General features: G+C 39.8%; 1 protein-coding gene across 1 annotated transcript; it reads left to right on the forward strand.

The window, feature by feature from the left end:
* The first annotated feature begins 1,895 nt into the window (after positions 1 to 1,895).
* LOC148681885 (protein NLRC3-like) lies at positions 1,896 to 13,997 on the forward strand. Its single transcript, XM_088650213.1, has 6 exons — positions 1,896 to 3,931; positions 7,242 to 7,415; positions 8,097 to 8,270; positions 11,267 to 11,440; positions 12,268 to 12,314; positions 13,124 to 13,997. The coding sequence occupies exons 1-6, from the start codon at positions 2,247 to 2,249 to the stop codon at positions 13,642 to 13,644; spliced, it is 2,775 nt and encodes a 924-aa protein (XP_088506339.1). The 5' UTR covers positions 1,896 to 2,246; the 3' UTR covers positions 13,645 to 13,997.
* The last annotated feature ends 6,790 nt before the right edge of the window (positions 13,998 to 20,787 follow it).

Here is a 20,787-nt window from a genome sequence, read left to right on the forward strand (position 1 = left end):
CAGTGTGTGTGTGTGTGTGGTGTTTAAAGTGATCAGTGTGTGGTGTTTAAAGTGATCGGTGTGTGGTGTTTAGAGTGATCAGTGTGTGGTGTTTAAAGTGATCAGTGTGTGTGTGTGTGTGTGTGTGTGTGTGTGTGTGTGTGTGTGTGTGGTGTTTAAAGTGATTAGTGTGTGCTGTTTTAAGTGATCAGTGTGTGCTGTTTTAAGTGATCAGTGTGTGGTGTTTAAAGTGATCAGTGTGTGGTGTTTAAAGTGATCAGTGTGTGCTGTTTATAGTGATCAGTGTGTATGGTGTTTAAAGTGATCAGTGTGTGTGTGGTGTTTAAAGTGATCAGTGTGTGTGTGTGGTGTTTAAAGTGATTAGTGTGTGGTGTTTACAGTGATCAGTGTGTGGTGTTTAAAGTGATTAGTGTGTGGTGTTTAAAGTGATCAGTGTGTGGTGTTTAAAGTGATCAGTGTGTGCTGTTTATAGTGATCAGTGTGTATGGTGTTTAAAGTGATCAGTGTGTGTGTGGTGTTTAAAGTGATCAGTGTGTGTGTGTGGTGTTTAAAGTGATTAGTGTGTGGTGTTTACAGTGATCAGTGTGTGGTGTTTACAGTGATCAGTGTGTGGTGTTTAAAGTGATCAGTGTGTGGTGTTTAAAGTGATCAGTGTGTGCTGTTTATAGTGATCAGTGTGTGGTGTTTAAAGTGATCGGTGTGTGTGGTGTTTAGAGTGATCAGTGTGTGGTGTTTAAAGTGATCAGTGTGTGTGTGTGTGTGGTGTTTAAAGTGATTAGTGTGTGCTGTTTTAAGTGATCAGTGTGTGGTGTTTAAAGTGATCAGTGTGTGGTGTTTAAAGTGATTAGTGTGTGCTGTTTATAGTGATCAGTGTGTGTGGTGTTTAAAGTGATCAGTGTGTGTGTGTGTGTGGTGTTTAAAGTGATCAGTGTGTGGTGTTTAAAGTGATTAGTGTGTGGTGTTTAAAGTGATCAGTGTGTGGTGTTTAAAGTGATCAGTGTGTGATGTTTACAGTGATCAGTGTGTGATGTTTACAGTGATCAGTGTGTGATGTTTACAGTGATCAGTGTGTGGTGTGTGTGGTGATCAGTGTGTGGTGTTTAAAGTGATCAGTGTGTGATGTTTAAGTGATCAGTGTGTGGTGTTTAAAGTGATCAGTGTGTGGTGTTTAAAGTGATCAGTTTGTAGTGTTTACAGTGATCAGTGTGTGGTGTTTACAGTGATCAGTGTGTGGTGTGTGTGGTGATCAGTGTGTGGTGTTTAAAGTGATCAGTGTGTGATGTTTAAGTGATCAGTGTGTGGTGTTTAAAGTGATCAGTGTGTGGTGTTTAAAGTGATCAGTGTGTGGTGTTTAAAGTGATCAGTGTGTGATGTTTACAGTGATCAGTGTGTGATGTTTACAGTGATCAGTGTGTGGTGTGTGTGGGGATCAGTGTGTGGTGTTTAAAGTGATCAGTGTGTGATGTTTAAGTGATCAGTGTGTGGTGTTTAAAGTGATCAGTGTGTGGTGTTTAAAGTGATCAGTGTGTGGTGTTTAAAGTGATCAGTGTGGTGTTTTCAGAGATCAGTGTGTGGTGTTTACAGTGATCAGTGTGTGGTGTGTGTGGTGATCAGTGTGTGGTGTTTAAAGTGATCAGTGTGTGATGTTTAAGTGATCAGTGTGTGGTGTTTACAGTGATCAGTGTGTGGTGTTTAAAGTGATCAGTGTGTGGTGTTTAAAGTGATCAGTTTGTAGTGTTTAAAGTTATCAGTGTCTGGTGTTTAAAGTGATCAGTGTGTGGTGTTTAAAGTGATCAGTGTGTGGTGTTTAAAGTGATCAGTGTGCGGTGTTTACAGTGATCAGTGTGTGGTGTTTCAGTGATCAGTGTGTGGTGTTTAAAGTGATCAGTGTGTGGTGTTTAAAGTGATCAGTGTGTGGTGTTTAAAGTGATCGGTGTGTGGTGTTTAGAGTGATCGGTGTGTCGTGTTTAAAGTGATGAGTGTGTGGATCTTTACACTCACACTCATTGGTTCTTTGTGTTGTTGTTCCTGCAGTGTGGATGGAGATGATCACACTGGAGACCTGCAGCAGGATTCACTCCAACCAGAACATGATGAACTTCAGAGAGTCAAAGAGCAGCACAAAACCAGCATGAAGAACAAGTATGAGAGATTATTTGAGGGAATCAACCATGGAGAGACTCAAACCCTCCTGAACAGGATCTACACACAGCTCTACATCATAGAAGGAGAGAGTGAAGGAGTGAATGAATGAAGAACATGAGGTTTTACAGATGGAGAAAAGAGCCAGAACAAAACCCTCACAACACACTCCAGTCTACTGCAATGACATCTTTAAAGCCTCAGCTGGAGCAGGACATGAGGAGAAGATCAAGAAGGAGAAAGCCCAGATCAAGACTGTTCTCACTAAAGGCATCGCTGGAATCGGGAAAACCGTCTCTGTGCAGAAGTTCATTCTGGACTGGGCCGAGGGAAAAGCCAATCAGGATGTAGATTTCATGTTTGTGCTTCCATTTCGAGAGCTCAACTTGATCAGAAATCATCAGTACAGTCTTCACAGACTTCTGCTGGACTTTCATCCTGAACTTGAAGATCTGGAGCCCAAGATGTATGAGCAGTGTAGAGTTGTGTTCATCTTTGATGGTCTGGATGAAAGCAGAATCACACTCAACTTTTCAGATGAGGAGAAAGTTTGTGCTGTGACTGAATCTTCATCAGTGGCTGTGTTGATGCGGAGCCTCCTGAAAGGAGATCTGCTTTCCTCTGCTCTCATCTGGATCACCTCCAGACCAGCAGCAGCCCATCAGATCCCCTCCAGATACATCAAGCGTCTGACAGAAATTCAGGGATTCACTGAGCCTCAGAAGGAGGAATATTTCAGGAAGAGAATCAGCGACGAGCATCAAGCCAGCAGAATCATCTCCCACATCAGAAGAGCAAGAAGCCTCCAGATCATGTGCCACATACCCGTCTTCTGCTGGATCTCCTCCACTGTGCTTCAGAAGCTCCTGGAAGAAGATGTGAGTGCAGAAATCCCTCAAACTCTGACTGAGATGTACATCCACTTCCTGCTGATTCAGATCAACATGAGGAAGCAGAAGTATGAAGAGAGAGATCCAGAGAAACTGCAGGCCAACAGAGGAGTGATCCTCAAACTTGCTGAAGTGGCTTTCAGACAGCTGATGAAGGGCAATGTGATGTTCTATGAGGAGGACCTGATTGAGAGCAGCATAGACGTCACTGACGCCTCAGTGTATTCTGGGATCTGCACTGAGATCTTCAAGGAGGAATCTGTGATTCATCAGAGGAAAGTCTACAGCTTCATCCATCTCAGCTTTCAGGAGTTTCTGGCTGCTTTCTTTGTGTTTTACTGCCATTTAACAAAGAAGAGAAAACTGCTGAGGGTGATTTATGAGAGAGAATATTCATATAATCAATATCTACAGTCCAGCTCTGAGAACTCTCTGTATGTTCTGCTCAGTTCAGCAGTAGATAAAGCTGTCAGGAGTAGTAATGGTCATCTGGATCTGTTCCTGCGGTTCCTGCTGGGCGTCTCACTGGAGTCCAATCAGAGACTCTTCCAGGATCTGCTGACACACACAGAGGAGAGCTCAGAGAGCATCAGGAGAATTACACAGTACATTAAAGACATGATCAAGAGAGATGAACATCTCTCAGCTGAAAGATCCATCAATCTGTTCCTCTGTCTGCTGGAGGTGAAAGATCAGACTCTGGCCAGAGAGATTCAGGAGTTTGTGAAATCAGACAAACACTCAGAGGAGAAACTCTCTCCTGCTCACTGCTCAACAATCTCCTACATGATTGAGATGTCAGAGGAGCCGCTGGATGAGTTAGACTCTAACAAATTCAACACATCAGCTGAGGGAAGACGGAGACTGACAGCAGCTGTGAGAAACTGCAGAAGAGCTCTGTGAGTATTCATTGATTAATCACAGAAGACACACATCAGTCTGCACTGAAGACTCAGATCAGTTTAGTGAATCACTGCCCTGCTTTAACAGAAAATCTTAAGCTGGCCATATCGTCCCCCTTTGAGATCGCTGATACACCATATTACTGCATGGGGACGCGGCGGCAGTGTTCTGTTTTCTTATTTGCTCATTTATTTCATCATTTCTAAACGTATTTAACAAACTTTTCTTGACTTTTTACTCACACAAACAACATTTGTACTTATTTAATAATCTACTTCATTTGCTTAAAAGTTTATCCTGGAAAATAACTCAAATCCCTGTAAATCCCTGTGCTCCTCCAGCTGAATAGGACATTTGTTGATGTGTGTTTGCTCAAATCTAACACAGTGTTGCTCTTGGATAATTGTGTTTGTTTTCTGATCAGAGAAATAGTGTAATTTTAGACACAGTATTGCCGTCTCGCCGCAGACATGCCTCTAATATTACATTTACTGTAGGCCTAAACACTAAACTTTACACTGAGCTCAGTAAAATGCTCTCTGATTAGTTATTAATAATCTGTTCAATAATTCATTACAGTCATATGAATGGGGAAATACAGCTTTAGTTTAGTTTTGGGGGCAGATAGCCGATATATATATGTAGGCCGATAATTATACATATTTTAAATTGTTATATATATATATATATATATATATATATATATATATATATATATATATATATATATATATATATATATATATATTTTTTTTTTTTTTTTTTTTCCCCAGAGATGGGTTGCAGCTGGAAGGGCATTCGCTGTGTAAAAACTTGCTGGATAAGTTGGCGGTTCATTCCTCCTGTGGCGACCCCGGATTAATAAAGGGACTAAGCCGACAAGAAAATGAATGAATGAATGTTATATTTTTATACAGCAAAGTTCATAAAAGATTGAACTGCTCTTATGAACTGAACAGTCTATACTCAAAGCAAAAAAAGATATAACTTCAAAATTGCAAGGTGATTATAGACCTATATTCACGATTTCACATAAATCAGCATGCAAAAAATTATTTCCTTTTCTACTTAACTGTAGAGGCAGAGTTTCCATCAGAGTCAGATTTTCACACAAAACCTGCATTGAGCTGACATTATGACAAACACAGAGCAGAATATAAAGACAGAATGAGCCGCTAGTTAAGACCCCCTTTGACTGGATTCAGCTCTCTCACCTCTCCCCTGTGCTACGGTGCTACAGTGTGTGTGTGTGTGTGTGTGGTGACAGCTCTCACGCGAGCTCGTTATAATCAATATGAATATTCTGATCAAACTGAATACTATCTTACATCAACAACACATGACCAGCAACGCGTTGATAATAACAAATAATCAGATTACAAACAACCGTTATGTTTACACGTGTTGTAAAATGTGCGGGTCCTTCAACGAGACTGGGCTGCAGTTTGGGGTGTGTGTGAGACAGGAGAGAGAAAAGAGGAGTTTTTTTTTTGCAATGAGACCATTTTCTGTGATGTTCCCTCTTTGGTGGCTTATTTGTTGTACCACACGGAAAGTAATAAATATTTTGGAGCAAGTAACATGTGTCCTCTTTCATTCACCAGCTGCAACTAAAAGAGTTCACCCCGAAACTAACATTATTTGGCCCTGGAGTAATAAGTGAATCTCCCCTGATATCTCAAACACAACAAAGAGACAGAGCAGGAAAGGTTTACACATGTAATATTTTTTCTGAGGCGATTTAAAGCAAAACACACAATTACACTCAATCAAGCATATCTACAATGATGAGGAACGTGGTTACTTACTGAGTTATTAACTCACAGCAATGCCACGTGAAGAAAGGACAGACTTTGAAGGAATAAGCAGTGTGAGGAGAGTTCCATTATAGTGCACTGGACAAGTCTGAACTTGGTCCGCCCGCGCGACTGCGGCATGCAGGTCTGTACAATAACGTAATTTATCGCCTAAAATATATCGGCCTAATTAAGACATCGGATCGATAACGATAATCTTAAAAATAGCGTTTATCAGCCGATAACGATATAGGTGCCGATATATCGTGCATCCCTAGTCTGGAGTGTGTCAGTAATTCCTGCAGTTCACTACAGTTTTGAGTGTGACTCCAAATCCAGTCCTCCATGGGTTATTCTAGTGTTCCCTTTATTGTTTGAGCAGTATATATATATATATATATATATATATATATATATATATATATATATATATATATATATATATATATATATATATATATATATATAGTTTATTTCCAGTGTTGCTTTTATCACTGTAGACTGGACTCATGAACACTCAACACTGCTCATTTCTCAATGTTGATAGTGTTGCTCTTTGTCCTCTACACAGGCTACAGGACTGTAAACTCACTGTTCAGTGCTGTGAGAGTTTGTCTTCAGCTCTACAATCCTATAACTGTGTGCTGAGAGAGCTGGACCTGAGTATCAATGACCTGCAGGATTCAGGAGTGAAGCTTCTCTCTGATTGACTGAAGAGTCAACACTGTAAACTGGACACACTGAGGTAAAATAAAAACATTTCCATCAAATAAATGCTGCCACAAATGACTTTTACATTGTGAAATGCTGTAAAGTCTGATGAGGTAATGAGCATATGCTGTGGTGTTTTTTTGTTTCTGTTTATTTATTGTGAATATTTCATATTTAATGTGAAGTCAAATATGAGAAACCCTGTTTATATCAGATATAATATTGCTCTTTAGTGTAATTTCTGCTGAAATGATCATTGATTGGTGTTCTTTGGTGTTTCGGGGCGTCTCTAAATGAGCTGTGTTTCTGCAGATGTTCAGCCCATCACTGAGTCTCTTTATTTACTGATGTTAATGTGTGTAAAGTTATATTCAGTCAGTTTTATATTAATTTCAGGAATATTATTGATTAATATGAAGATGTTGATGTGATTTATTTGCAATACAGTTTGTAAAGTCAATTTTTCTGTCTGTTAATATTGTATGAGAGACTTGCTTTCTTTAACAAATATGAGGATCTGAATGGATTTGAAATATCAGAAATATAACAACAGAAATAGCAAAAAACAAAATCTGTCTGGCCGACTCATTTTGGTTCAGAGATCTTCTCTTTAAAAAGTTTATGTAATAATGAAATACAAATGTTTGATCTTCCTCCATGTGACCATCAAAGCAACTCTGAATAGTTAAAGGAGTCTTTTCCTTTTCCCTATGAGGAGAAATCACTCATTATAGGCACTTCAATAATTACATCACACTCACACACAATAATACAGTGTCTTTTACTGTCCTCTACACAGACTACAGTGCTGTAAACTCACTGTTCAGTCCTGTGAGAGTTTGTCTTCAGCTCTACAATCCTCAAACTGTGTGCTGAGAGAGCTGGACCTGAGTAACAATGACCTGCAGGATTCAGGAGTGAAACTTCTCTCTGATGGACTGAAGAGTCAACACTGTAAACTGGACACACTGAGGTAAATGATTCTCCACTCAACAGATACAGTTTCATATTGGGTTACCTGATGTGGAGCCCCATTCAGTGGATTGACAGAAGAAGAAACAAAACATTTACAGGGTTGTGATTTCAATCACAAGGAAATCAGTGTATTTTATTGTATTTTATGTAGATTATTTTATTTAATTACCTCTAATATATTTATGTATATTTTATATTTTTAATGATCATATTTATAGTTTATCTGTGAATTGGTTTATAGGAGCAGGTTTGACAGGCTCTGGTCATTTGCATTTTGCAGGTTCATAAATATATAAAGTCTCGTGGTCCTCTTATCTGAACTCAAATTTAGCAGTTTTCTTACATTTCAAAGTATTCAAGAATATATTAGATGACATTTAATATTCAGTTTTATTAAATAACAATTGTCACGTTTTGCGTGATCAAAACAGAGAAACAAAAAGGTGCGGATCCAAGTGCAGATATTTATTTACAGTGCAACAAACAAGGTGATCAAAATACAAAGTAACAAACAAACGACAAAACCAGAAACTAAAACAGAGACAAGGCTCAGAAACAGTAATTCTAACTGACACAAATTCCAATAGTTTTGTCATATTATTAACCTCATAGTTTGTTTTTACATCAGATGAATGACTGAAATCACACTGTTAATGTAATCTGTGTTCTTCTTTCTCAGATTGGCCATGTGTAAACTCACTGTTCAGTGCTGTGAGAGTTTGTCTTCAGCTCTACAATCCTCAAACTGTGTCCTGAGAGAGCTGGACCTGAGTAACAATGACCTGCAGGATTCAGGAGTGAAGCTTCTCTCTGATGGACTGAAGAGTCAACACTGTAAACTGGAGACACTGAGGTAAATGATTCTCCACTCAACAATAACTACAACAAGATGCATCTGAAAATAACCCTGATTACTCATTCACATGAAGCAATATATTGACTGTAGCGGCTTACCAATGCCGCTATTGTTGGTAGAGTGAGCAAGTTTTTAACGCGTAAAAAGTCAGAGTCCGTAAGCAAATAGATGCAAATAAAAACATATTTATTGTCCAATCAACTTCCAATCAACAGAATTACTCAATCACTTTCCTTTATCTAAAAGCACACTTCTCTGTTTCCTTCAGTTACGAGACGATGCAATACGATACGGTCAAAAACTGTGTGCTTCCTACCAACACTGTCTTCCTCCATGCAGTGAAGCCACAGTTATATAGCCTCCTACTGATACCTTGTGGCCAATAGCCAATATACAATGTATGGCTCCTACATTGACTGAAGATCTTCTGTCAGAAAGGCTGTGTGGGAAGGAGAGTCAGCGCTCATGATTATTGATCAGGTGTTTCTCAGCTGACAGAATAAAAGTCCCCTAATGCTCTATCAGTGTGAATGTGACTGTCAGGCTGGTAAAAGAGACATTAAGAGAGTGGATTTGTGTTTGTTTTAGTTTATTTACATCATCGTCCACAATATAATATACATATGAAGATCAAGTCATGTTCTGTTGCTCTTTATGCAGTAAAGTTTGATCTACAAGCTGAAGTTGGTGACTGTCAGGGCTGTAGTACTTGAGTCCAGACTCAAGACGTTTCTTTCTATAGTCTAGGACTCGCTAATATTCAGACATGAACTTGGTCCGGCAGTAGTTATTGGTTGAGTGTGTTTGTCTGGAAAACAGGGAACATCACTGTTAAATCCACTGTGAGTCTAGAATGGTCACTGACACTCTCGTGTGATACACTTGTCTGCGGCTGTGTCTTATTGCTCCTCCTCCATATGAGTGCCCTGTTCAAGTGCGCATCAGTCACTGTCACTCAGATACATGTGGGACACCGCTCTGTTTCTTAAGACTCCTGGCTGCTAAAGCTAAACTAATAGAGCTAAACTAATAGAGCTGATGTTTAGCTGAGAGCTAGCTAACGTTAACTGCTAGCATGTTCCATCCTAAACATAAGAGTTAGCATTCACACTGGTTAGAAAGCAGTGAAAGTGATATAATATAATGTATGTCTGATATCTGCACATTTAGGGAGCATCTTTAAAGTCTGGACACCTGATTAGGGCTGGGCGATGTGGATTTGAGTAGATCAGGTTAGATTAGATTAGATAATCCACATTATTGGGGAAAGATAATCTAGTGAAGTGATCAAGTAAATGTAGGCCCAGTCTGTAAGTGTAAATAGTCTAGTAATAACACGACACTTCCCTTTAGATTGTAGATGAATGCATATGCTAAAGCTTTATTTCATGTGTCAGTCGCTCCATCTCACCCACAGGAACAGGCTGACAGACATCTAGAATGACTTTAACACACAAATAAAGCAAACAAAGCTCCAGACATGTAAAGGAGAGATCGGGCCTTTTGCTCATGAGTATAATCTGAGGTTTAGACCCCCTCACACGCTTTGGAGAGGAATGTGTGAGTGAAAGAGAAAGCGGATGGCCAATCATGAGCTGCGGCCTCAACACATTACACACATATTAGTCTGAGCACTGGCTAGACAGTATCTATAGGCTGTATCATATTTGCTTGTCCACAGTTTTAGTAGTTAATAAATGCGTCTTGATGATGCTGTGATGTAGGGCTGGACGAGAGTGTGACGCTGCATTGAGTTTGTGCTGGCCGTCCTCCAAGATAGGCAGCACAGCATCTGTCTGTTGCTCTGTCCCGCCTGGGTGTTTTGGTCATTCAGAGGAGTTCACCAGCGCTTCTTTCTTCTCCAAGTATTCCTCTTCAGAGATCGTGTGCGCGCGCGCGTGTGTGTGTGTGTGTGTGTGTGTGTGTGCGTGTGTGTGTGCGTGTGTGTGTGTGTGTGTGTGTGTGTGTGTGTGTGTGCATGTCCCATGACAGATGTGAGAGGAGAGACGAGATTATCAGATATGAAGATATCTTTAAAGGCAATTATTAATAAATATTGTCTGACACCTGGTTACACATTTCAGACCTCTGTAGTAAATGTCTTACAGTCATACAACCAGCTGTAATCCTGCATCTAGCTGTTGATCATCTATAAAACACACTTATAATGATTAAAAATATAAAACATAAAAATCACATTAAGATGAAACATTATTGATGTGCACAAACTATTGCACAATTAACAGCTCAAAAGTGTAAAGAGGACGATCACTCATTGTCATTGATGATTTTAGCACACATCAACACTGTAAAAGGTGTGTATGATCTCTGACACTAGATGAACACTGCTCAGCTGGGTTTACAGGTTTGCTATTCTCTTCATTCTCTGCTGAAGTGTGAATGTGAAAGTGAAATGTCAGATGTAACTTCACTTTAACTTTATAAATGTCCACAGATGATTGTGATCTGCTGAAAATGATCTGTTGGTTTATTTACCTGCATTTATTCAGTTGATTCTTCAATAAGTAATGCGTTTAAGAATGGGAACGTTTAATACCTTTATATGATCATACAGTGTTACTTTACTTATCATTATTGATCATTACAAATAATCCTGAATCAGTATAGTAGAATGTTCCTCACATGACAAAACAATCAAACTATGTGGAGGATCATAGAATAGCAGCACTTAATACATGACTTTAAGATGATCAAGTGTGTCTTATTCCTCCTCACAGCAGACTTTACAGCTTGATGTGGTGTATTATGAACAATGTCTTTGCTCTGTACACTTCTACCGAAGATGTCGAGTCCTTGTTGAGTGTGTGTGTGTGTTTGCTGATGCGAGGGCTAGATCAATAAGGAGAGCTGATCAGGATGTGTGTGTTCATCACTGCTGTTGACATGAGCAGAAACAGCAGTCAGCATCTTCACAACACAAAGAGATGTGTGATTGTCCAACTGTGTGATGTGGACTATTGCTGTGTTTGTAGATTGTCTGGCTGTATGGTGACAGAGGAAGGCTGTGGTTTTCTGTCTTCAGCTCTGACTTCGAACCCCTCACACCTGAGAGAGCTGGATCTGAGCTACAATCATCCAGGAGATTCAGGAGTCAAGCTGCTCTCTGAACAACTGGAGGATCCAAACTACACACTGGACAAACTCAAGTATGTGGAGCAGCACTGGCCTTGTGCTTTTACACTGAATGGCTTTAAAAAGACACTAGAAAGCTCTTTTGTGATCAGCTTCAGTTTTCTGTGAGGGTTATGGGGTGAGGACAGACAGAAGATACAGCTTGTAGAGTATTCCAGTCATGTCTATGAAGAGCAAATCATTGAGTGTGAAATGAATCTCCTCTGTAAATGTTGGAGTGTATTGGCTCAGTTACAGTGACATTAAGCGGGACACACTGTACAGTTTCAGCATTTGAGCTGAGCAGAGAAACTTCTTCCTCCATTTCTGCTGAAGAATCCTACAATATCAGGTCAGGAATAGGGTTGGGGATTGAAGATGGATTCAGATTCTGGAATCAGACACTTGGATTAATGTTCAGACTCTTGTTCTAAAATCAACATCTGGATTCCTCTTCTCTGTGCACACATGTGTATTTTTCACTTGCTAATCTGTCAGGAACTTGGGCGCTGGCGAGCAGCTTTAATAATCTGAACATAGTTTAGAGATGGACTGCAACATGTGCTCAAAGGCTGCATGTGCTGAAGAACGATGGCAAAGCTAAGTGTGATCACTGTAATAAATGAATGTTGCAGCAGGGTGTCTCCATCAACATGAGCAGTATCTGCGCTCGCTTCACCAACAGCAGAGGAAAAGAACAGACTGTGTTACATTCATTGTGCATCCCGGCTCAACCAACAAGTGTTGTGTGTTTTAGCTCAAGAGTTTGGAGCGTGTAGCTGAGCGGCTCAGTGCTAGCTTTAGCTTATTAGCTGAGGGGGAAACTAAACAGCTCATTCTCTCCATCTGTGTGTGTTTACAGTCTGGATCATGGAGGACACACGAGGATTACAGCAGGACCACGCAAATGTAGGACTACACACACACACACACGCAAGCACATGCACACACACACACACACACACACACACACACACGCACATGCACACACACACGAGGATTACAGCAGGACCGCGCAAATGTAGGACTACACACACACACACACACATACTCACACACACACATACTCACACACACACACACACACACACACACACACACGAGGATTACAGCAGGACCACGCAAATGTAGGACTACAAACACACACACACAAACATGCGCGCACACACGCACACTCTCTCCCTCTCTCAATCACACACACACACACACACACATACATACACACACACACACACACTCTCTCACAAACACACACACACACACGCGCACGCATATGCACACACTCACATACTCTCTCTTACATACAAACCTTCACTCTCTCACACACACACACACACACAAACATACACACACACTCTCTCTCTCTCACTCACACACACACACACTCTGTCTCTCTCACACGCATACACACACGCACACATGAATGCACACACTCTCTCACTTACACACACACGCACTCACACACACACACACACACTCTCCCTCTCTCAATCACACACACACACACACACACACACATACGCACACACACACACATACACGCAAGCATGCACACACACACACACTCACACTCACACAAACACAAACACACACACACATACACACACACCCCACACCCCACACACACGCATACACATGCACTCACACAAAACACACGCACACACACACACACACACACACACAGCTGTGGTTATAAATGTGTGTGTTCTTGTGTTCAGATGTCTGTTTCCTCACTCTGGATCCAAACACAGCAAACACTCAACTCATTCTGTCTGAGGAGAACAGAGAGGTGAAGAGTGTGAGAGAGAATCAGCCGTATCCTGATCATCCAGACAGATTTGATTATTGGCAGGTGTTGTGCAGAGAGAGTGTGTGTGGACGCTGTTACTGGGAGATTGACTGGAGTGGAGATGATGATGTGTGTATATCGGTGTCATATAAGAGCATCAGGAGGAAGGGGGGTGTTGAGTGTTGGTTTGGAAATAATGCTCAGTCCTGGAGTTTGAGCTGCTCTTCCTCCAGATTTATATTCAGACACAATAACACACACACTGATCTCCCAGTGGAGCCGCTCAGCAGGAGAATAGGAGTGTTTGTGGATCACAGTGCAGGAACTCTGATCTTCTACAACATCTATAGAGACACAATGAGCCTCATCCACTCAGTCCAGACCACATTCACTGAGCCGCTCTGCCCTGGGTTTACTGTTTGGTCTGGATCATCAGTGAAACTGAGCTGAAGACTGACAAGAGATTTTTGAGAGCAGTCAGCAGCAGCAGCAGTGTGTGTGTGTGCGTGCGTGCGTGTGCGTGTGTGTGTGTGTGTTTCTCAGTCTTCATTAGTGTCATCATTGATGTTGATAAAGTGTCCTCCAGGATGCTGCTGTGTTCAGATCAGCTCATTCTTGTCTACAGATTGATCTTCTTCATTGTTTCTCTGTTGTTTGAGCACAAATAATAAAAGTCAATGTCAAATCCACTGCTGATATTAGAATGTGATGATGAACATGGAAATGTCTGAATCTCTGTCAAATCTTGAATCAACTGTAGAGAAATCCAGCAGCTCAATGAATAAAGGAGAAATGAAGTGTGACGTTTGTTTCTGCTCTTCTGATCTTCTTCTTCTTCATGATTTGACTTGAACTGAACAATAAAAACACATTTATTCCAGTATTTATTGATCTGTTCATGTTAGTTGATGACAGTAAAGTTGTTCTCTGTTAGTTCTTGTTGACTCTCAGTGCATTAACTGATGTTCACCAGCACAACTGTGGATTAATAATGCTTCAGTAAATGTCTGATCACTCTCATTCATCAGGAGTCAGTAACTAGGATTCATAAATGCTCTACAAGATTCATTTACTGTTCTGAATTAACATTAACGACAGCTTAATGTAGAGTTTGATCATCATAAGACACACAAATACACCAACAGTAGAGTTAAATCTCCATCACATGTTGAGTTTTCTCCATCACTAACACACACTTCATCACACAGCTCCTCGTCTTCTCCGTCTCCTCTTTCTGTTTCTGCTGTGAGATTCTGATGAGGGTTTCAGCAGTTTTGCTTCTAAAATCAAGATCACAGACACAAACACACTCACACACATTGTGCTGATCGCTTTTATTTAATCACCCTAATTAAACAAAGATAAACCAGGATCCTCCCTTCGCTATATTTCTTAGCGAGAGTTTAGTTAAAGGATCGTCTTTAGAATGTATTTTGAAAAATAATAAATTAGATCATACTTTACCACACAGGGTAGCTTAGATGGGTTCTGGAAAATGAAGTCAATGTCTACTCCAGTGAAGAAAAGAAATAAAATTCACTTTTATTAATAAATAAAATCCAGTGAAAAGTAGAATAAACAAAAGACAAATAACAGAAACAAAATCCTTACTTTATGCTCCGTTAAGGATAAAGGGCAACCAACCCCGGTGTACAGAAGTCAGAAAGCGCGAAGCTGATGAGTACATGTCAGCTTTTATACTCATGCATAGATAGGGATCAACCCTGAAACCGTGTTGGGAGACAGTGTCTCAGAGACAGTGTTCATAAATCAATCCTAAACACAGGTGCACACAATAATCAACTCATACATTAAAGGAGCATGCTAAATCACTTAAACAGTAAAGAGACATAGTCATCCGAGTACATTATAACATATAAATCAACATTTAGGCAGTTTTATTATCAGCCTTAATTTATAGTGTGCCTACACATTTACGCACTTAGATTCATGTGTGTAAACTGAGCAGAGGGGTCAGCGAAAGTTCCTCCAGCTGGTTTGTTGGCTTGGCGCGCCCTCTGCCGGAGACGCCTCTCCTTTCTCTTTCGCTTGGCTTCATCATTAAGAGTTGTGCTTTTACGCATATGAATATCAGAATACATCAGTGATTTTTTGTGTCTCGTATGATTAATGTCATTTGACCAATCAGACACTACAATATGACTGGAAGTCTATGGGAGGAAAAGCCCAGTGTGACCACAGCTTCAGATGTGTTGCTGACAGCTGTAAACAAGCGTGAATTAAGATGGTTTTGTTTTCGATTTGGACTGTGGTAATTTGTTTACCAAACGGTATCCGTTTTGTGCCAATATTTTGGGAGCTCTACACATGATACACACATTTATCTGCAAAGCCCCAAACTTGGCACAGTTCATCACAAACTTAAGTACCATTTATTTAGCGGTGTGCATTTGAAGATCAATTGTTTGGGTCATATGTGATAACGTGAACAGCAATTCCACACAGAAATCTGACCCATGTCAGTGTGTACGTGCAAATTAGGATACATAAATGACATACATGTTCATATGTGGATTTTGCATATAAAACATGTCATTTATGCAACATGCATTTCGACATATATCAAATATGTCCACTTAGAGAGAAAAGTCCACTAAAATCTTATCATAAACAACAGGCTAGGAACATGTCCATATCTGTAATTCCAATGGTTGAAAGCATAAGTGGCATTTTTGCAACATTTCACAATATATGTTGCATATTTGACACGTTTTATTCAAGTAAAATCCAAACGTGAATCTGTTTGTCTCATGTAATTAGTATATTCTTCATCTATGCATATGGGATATTACATTTGAAACTTCTTATTTCAATCATGCTGTACTTTAAATGGTTTTAATACATGACTTTTTATCTGTTAATGATTCTTGCAGATTTATAATGTATATTATATATGTCTTTACATGTTTGATTATACACATTTTTCTAACATTACCTAGGATATTCTAATGCAGTGTTTCTCCGATATCTGTGGAGTCTTTGTGCTCATGGTAAGTTTGACAATGTACATGGACAACCGCATAAGTAATTCAGAACTAAACAACATGTTTGACTTTCAGTATGTCGTGTACATCACTCCTGTGGTTGAGTTTGACTATTCTGAGGTGAGTATTTGCTCAACACTTTGTTAGCAAGTATAACAGAAGAATTTTTACCATTGCAGTAACAGTCTTTGCATTTAAAACAGGCTATATGACATGCATAAGGAGATGGTGGTGTGCGCTCCTGCTTGACAGCTCAGGGTAAATATTAAATCTTTTTATACATTTAAAGTGATGTCAGTTAGCACTTTGCAATTCATTTCTTTTTTTTTTCTCAAGGTCTGCTTAGGATTGAAAAAAGACCCAGAAAAGTGTAAAGCTTATCTGAGGCACCTGTACTCTCAATGCAAACATAGTAAGTTAGCAATAAAAAAAAAATAGAAAGGTTAAATATATGTATATATTACATACACAATCACACACCGGCCACATTAGGTACGCCTCTTGTCAATTCTCGGAGAGCTGCAGCTCTGCAGTTTTGCTCCAACCCCAATCAAACACCACAGCTGATGTACTAATCAACGTGATCAAGATTCTTTTGAACACCTCGATTATTTGGATCAGCTGTGTTTGATTAGGGTTGGAGCAAAACTGTGCAGAGCTGCGGCCCTCAGAATTGATTTTGACACCAATGGCTTACTAGTACCGAGTTGGACCCCTTTTGCCTTCAGAACTGCCTTAATCCTTCGTGGCGTAGATTCAAGAAGGTACTGGAAATATTCCTCAGAGATTTTTGGTTTATATTGACATGATAGCGTCAGACTTGTTGGCTGCGCATTCATGCAAATTTTCCATTCCACTATGTTTGTCACTGTGAGTGTGTTTAAGCATGCTTGTTAACTTATTTATATTGTGACGAGTCTCTTAGACCAACCCACTGATCAGCTGAAGCGGGAAGGACAGAGACTCATCTGCGCAATTGAGAACACCTGATTTGGCCTCTATAAAAGCCAGCAGTGTTTGCTTGGAGGAAGCCGTGCTTTTGCTCCTGTTTGTTTTGTTTTGTTTCTTTTTAGCTTTGGTTAATCTTTGATTTTGGCTTACCTAAAGTGAGCTCTTTATTATTCTTTAATGTTTAAATAAATACTTTTGGTACCAAACCATCTGGTGTATGTCCTCCCTTCAGTTTTGTCATCGCCTTTGAGCCGGGTCGTGACAAATATGGGGGCTCGTCCGTAAGTTTAATTTGGTAATAACTTTGTTGAATTAATGAATTTCGTTAATCTAATGATTAATTCGTTAAGTATATATATTTTTTTGACTAATATTCGTTTTGTTGCCAATGTTTGTGGAGGATTATATTAGATGGTTTGGTTTCTTTTTGTTTGACGGGAGCACGGCCATGGATTTGGGTAAGTCTGACTTCTTTGTGTATTTGTGGAGAGATTTGTTTTGGAATATGCTTTTCCCTGGGCAGGTTTAGTGAGGTGTCCATTGGATGCTTCAAAATATTTTTTGTTTTAGTTTGTTATTTTTGTATGGTGAACGCGGCTGTAGCAGTTGTCTCGGGTACACATCCGTGTTTTGCAGCAGTGGCTTGTCAATTGGTCGCTGTTGCAAACGCTGGTTTATAGTGTATAAGAACCTGCCGCAAGTAACTGTATGAAGACTAGGGTTGAGTTTAGTTAGCTTTAAATTTCAGTTAGAGGGAACTGTTTGTTCCAGTCTTATTTCTCCTCAAATATTGTTGGGAATATTTGGTAGTCTGCCTTACATTTGTTGTTTCAATGGCTTCGAAAGTTGAAACATTTGTTAGTGCTCCATCAGAGGATTTGTTAAATGATTTAACTAAAGATCAGTTGATAGAACTTGCCGATCGCTACGAGATTAATTTGTCAAGTCAAGATAAACGTGTCAAAGATAATGTTAAATTGTTGATAAAGACGGAGTTAATGGATCGTGGAATTTTAGCATTTGAACTGTCTGAAAGTGCGTCTGATTTGATTGAGACCACTACAATGTCTCCTTTAACGTTTGAGCAACAAAAACAACTGTTGTTAATTCAAAATGAAATGAAAGAAAAATTATCAGCAATGCAAAATCGCGTGGAGATGTCTAAACTGCAGTTTCAGCAACAACAGCTTGATTTAGAGCGATATAGGTTAGACTTGATTAGAGATGGAAAATTATTACCAACTACAAGTGGGGAATGTAGTTCGTCATCAAATTCAGATATAGTAGCAAACTTGAGGCTTATTCCAAAGTTTGATGAAAAGGATGTTGAACGTTTCTTTTTATTGTTTGAACGAGTAGCAAATGCACGAAATTGGCCAGATGAAGATCGCACGCTCATGCTGCAGTCTGTTTATGGGTAAAGCTCAAGAGGCGTATTCTTCTCTCGGGGTAGAGGATGCAAAGAATTATTCAAAAGTCAAAAATGCAGTCTTGAGGGCTTATGAACTGGTCCCAGAGTCCTATAGGCAGAGATTTAGGTCCTGGAAGAAAACTGATAAACAAACCCATGTTGAGTTTTTGCATGATATTTCTGTTTTCTTCAGTCGCTGGTGTTCAGCCTCTGATGTAAAAACATTGGATGATTTAAGAGAACTAATGTTGCTTGAGCAGTTTAAAAACTCTGTGACCGAACGTACAGCGACATATATCAGCGAGCGTAAACCTAATACAGCAAGTGAGGCGGCCGTAATGGCTGATGAATTTTTTCTCATTCATAAAACCTCTTTTGACAACAAAAAGACTGAAATGAGCTTAAAAAAAGAAATGTGGCAGGATTCTGACAAATTTTCTAAATTTAGGCGTACTTCATCGAATAGTCTCGTTCGGGTTGATGAAAAGAAGAGGGCAAATATGTGCAATTACTGCCATCTTTTGGGTCACTGGAAAAATGAGTGTCCTTCATTAAAATCAAAAGAGGATGCTAAAATAAAATCTAAATCTTCTTTTATTAAACCTGTCGCTTTAGCTGAGACCTTTTCAGAAGTGAACAATATTCATAAAAGTGGCTCTCCACGCATTTCATCCTTTTCTCCATTTGTTACAGATGGGTCTGTCAGGTTGGTTGATTCGGAGCAAGTGGTCCCAGTTAAAATTCTGCGGGACACTGAATCTGCAGAAAGTTTTGTTTTGCAATCTGTTTTGCCTTTTTCAAATGACTCATTCACTGGAAACAATGTCTTGATTAGAGGTATTGGGTTGAATGTTATATCTGTTCCCCTCCATAAACTTGTTTTAAATTCTGACTTGATCCAGGGAGAAGTGGAGGTGGCTGTGCGGTCCTGTTTACCTGTGGAAGGAGTGCAAGTAATCTTGGGTAACGATTTGGCTGGTGATCGAGTTTGGCGGAATGTTTCACCAAATTTAGTGGTGACATCATCAGAATTGACTAGTGAATCAGGAATTGAAGATCTTTCCTGTTCCTCAAATGTGTTTCCCTCGTGTGTGACAACACGTTCCATGAGTAAAATCCAGGCAGGTGATAGATCTGAAGAGAAAAGGGTGAGTACAGTGTTGGAAATCCCTTCTATCTTAACGGTTTCACGAGAGGATTTGATTAGAGAGCAGAAAGCTGACTCCACTCTCATTGAGTTGTTTGTTCGAGTGGTTCCTAATGATACCATTTTTGATCTCTCGTCTGGATATTACCTAGATGGGGGTGTATTGTGTAGAAAGTGGGTGCCCCATGGGGAGTTTGTGATTGGTGATCCTATGTTTCAAGTTATAGTACCCCAGTCTTTTCGCCAACTTGTTCTGAAAACTGCACATGATACATCTGGACATTTAAGAGTGAAAAAAACATACAGATTGCTTTTGAGAAATTGTTTTTGGCCAAAAATAAAGCGTGACATATCTAAGTATATCAAGTCATGTCAGACGTGTCAGTTAACTGGAAAACCAAATCAATCTGCTAAACCTGCTCCTTTGTATCCAATTCCTGCTATTAGTAAACCATTTGAACATCTTTTGATTGATTGTGTAGGGTCTTTGCCTAGGTCGAAGGCAGGGAATGAGTACTTGCTTACAGTTATGTGTCAGGTGACCAGGTACCCAGCTGCCTACCCATTGCTTTCCATCACTGCAAAGTCAGTTTTAAAGGCCTTGACTCAGTTCATATCTGTGTTTGGAATACCCCGAATTATTCAATCTGATCAGGGAAGTAATTTTACTTCCAATTTGTTTGGTGAAGTTTTAAAATCGCTCCATGTTCAACATAATCTTTCCAGTGCTTTTCATCCCCAAAGCCAGGGAGCCCTGGAAAGATTTCACCAGACATTAAAGTCTATGCTGAGGTCATATTGCGTACAAATGGGTAAGGATTGGGAAACTGGACTGCCCTGGTTGATCATGTCTGCTCGTGAAGCTTCTCAGGAAAGTACTGGATTTAGTCCAAACGATCTTGTTTTTGGACATGATGTACGTGGTCCTTTATCTGTTTTGTCTGCAGATTGGAAACAAACTGATCCACCAAAAAATGTTCTATCATATATAAGTGATTTTCATCTTAGAATATTTAAAGCATGTCAACTAGCAAAAGGCTCTTTGAGGAAAGCGCAAGATCGAATGCAGCGACTGTTTG

This window comes from Danio rerio, chromosome 4, assembly GCF_052040795.2.
Source record: "Danio rerio strain M-AB ecotype USA chromosome 4, GRCz13ab, whole genome shotgun sequence".
Lineage (NCBI taxonomy): Eukaryota > Metazoa > Chordata > Actinopteri > Cypriniformes > Danionidae > Danio > Danio rerio.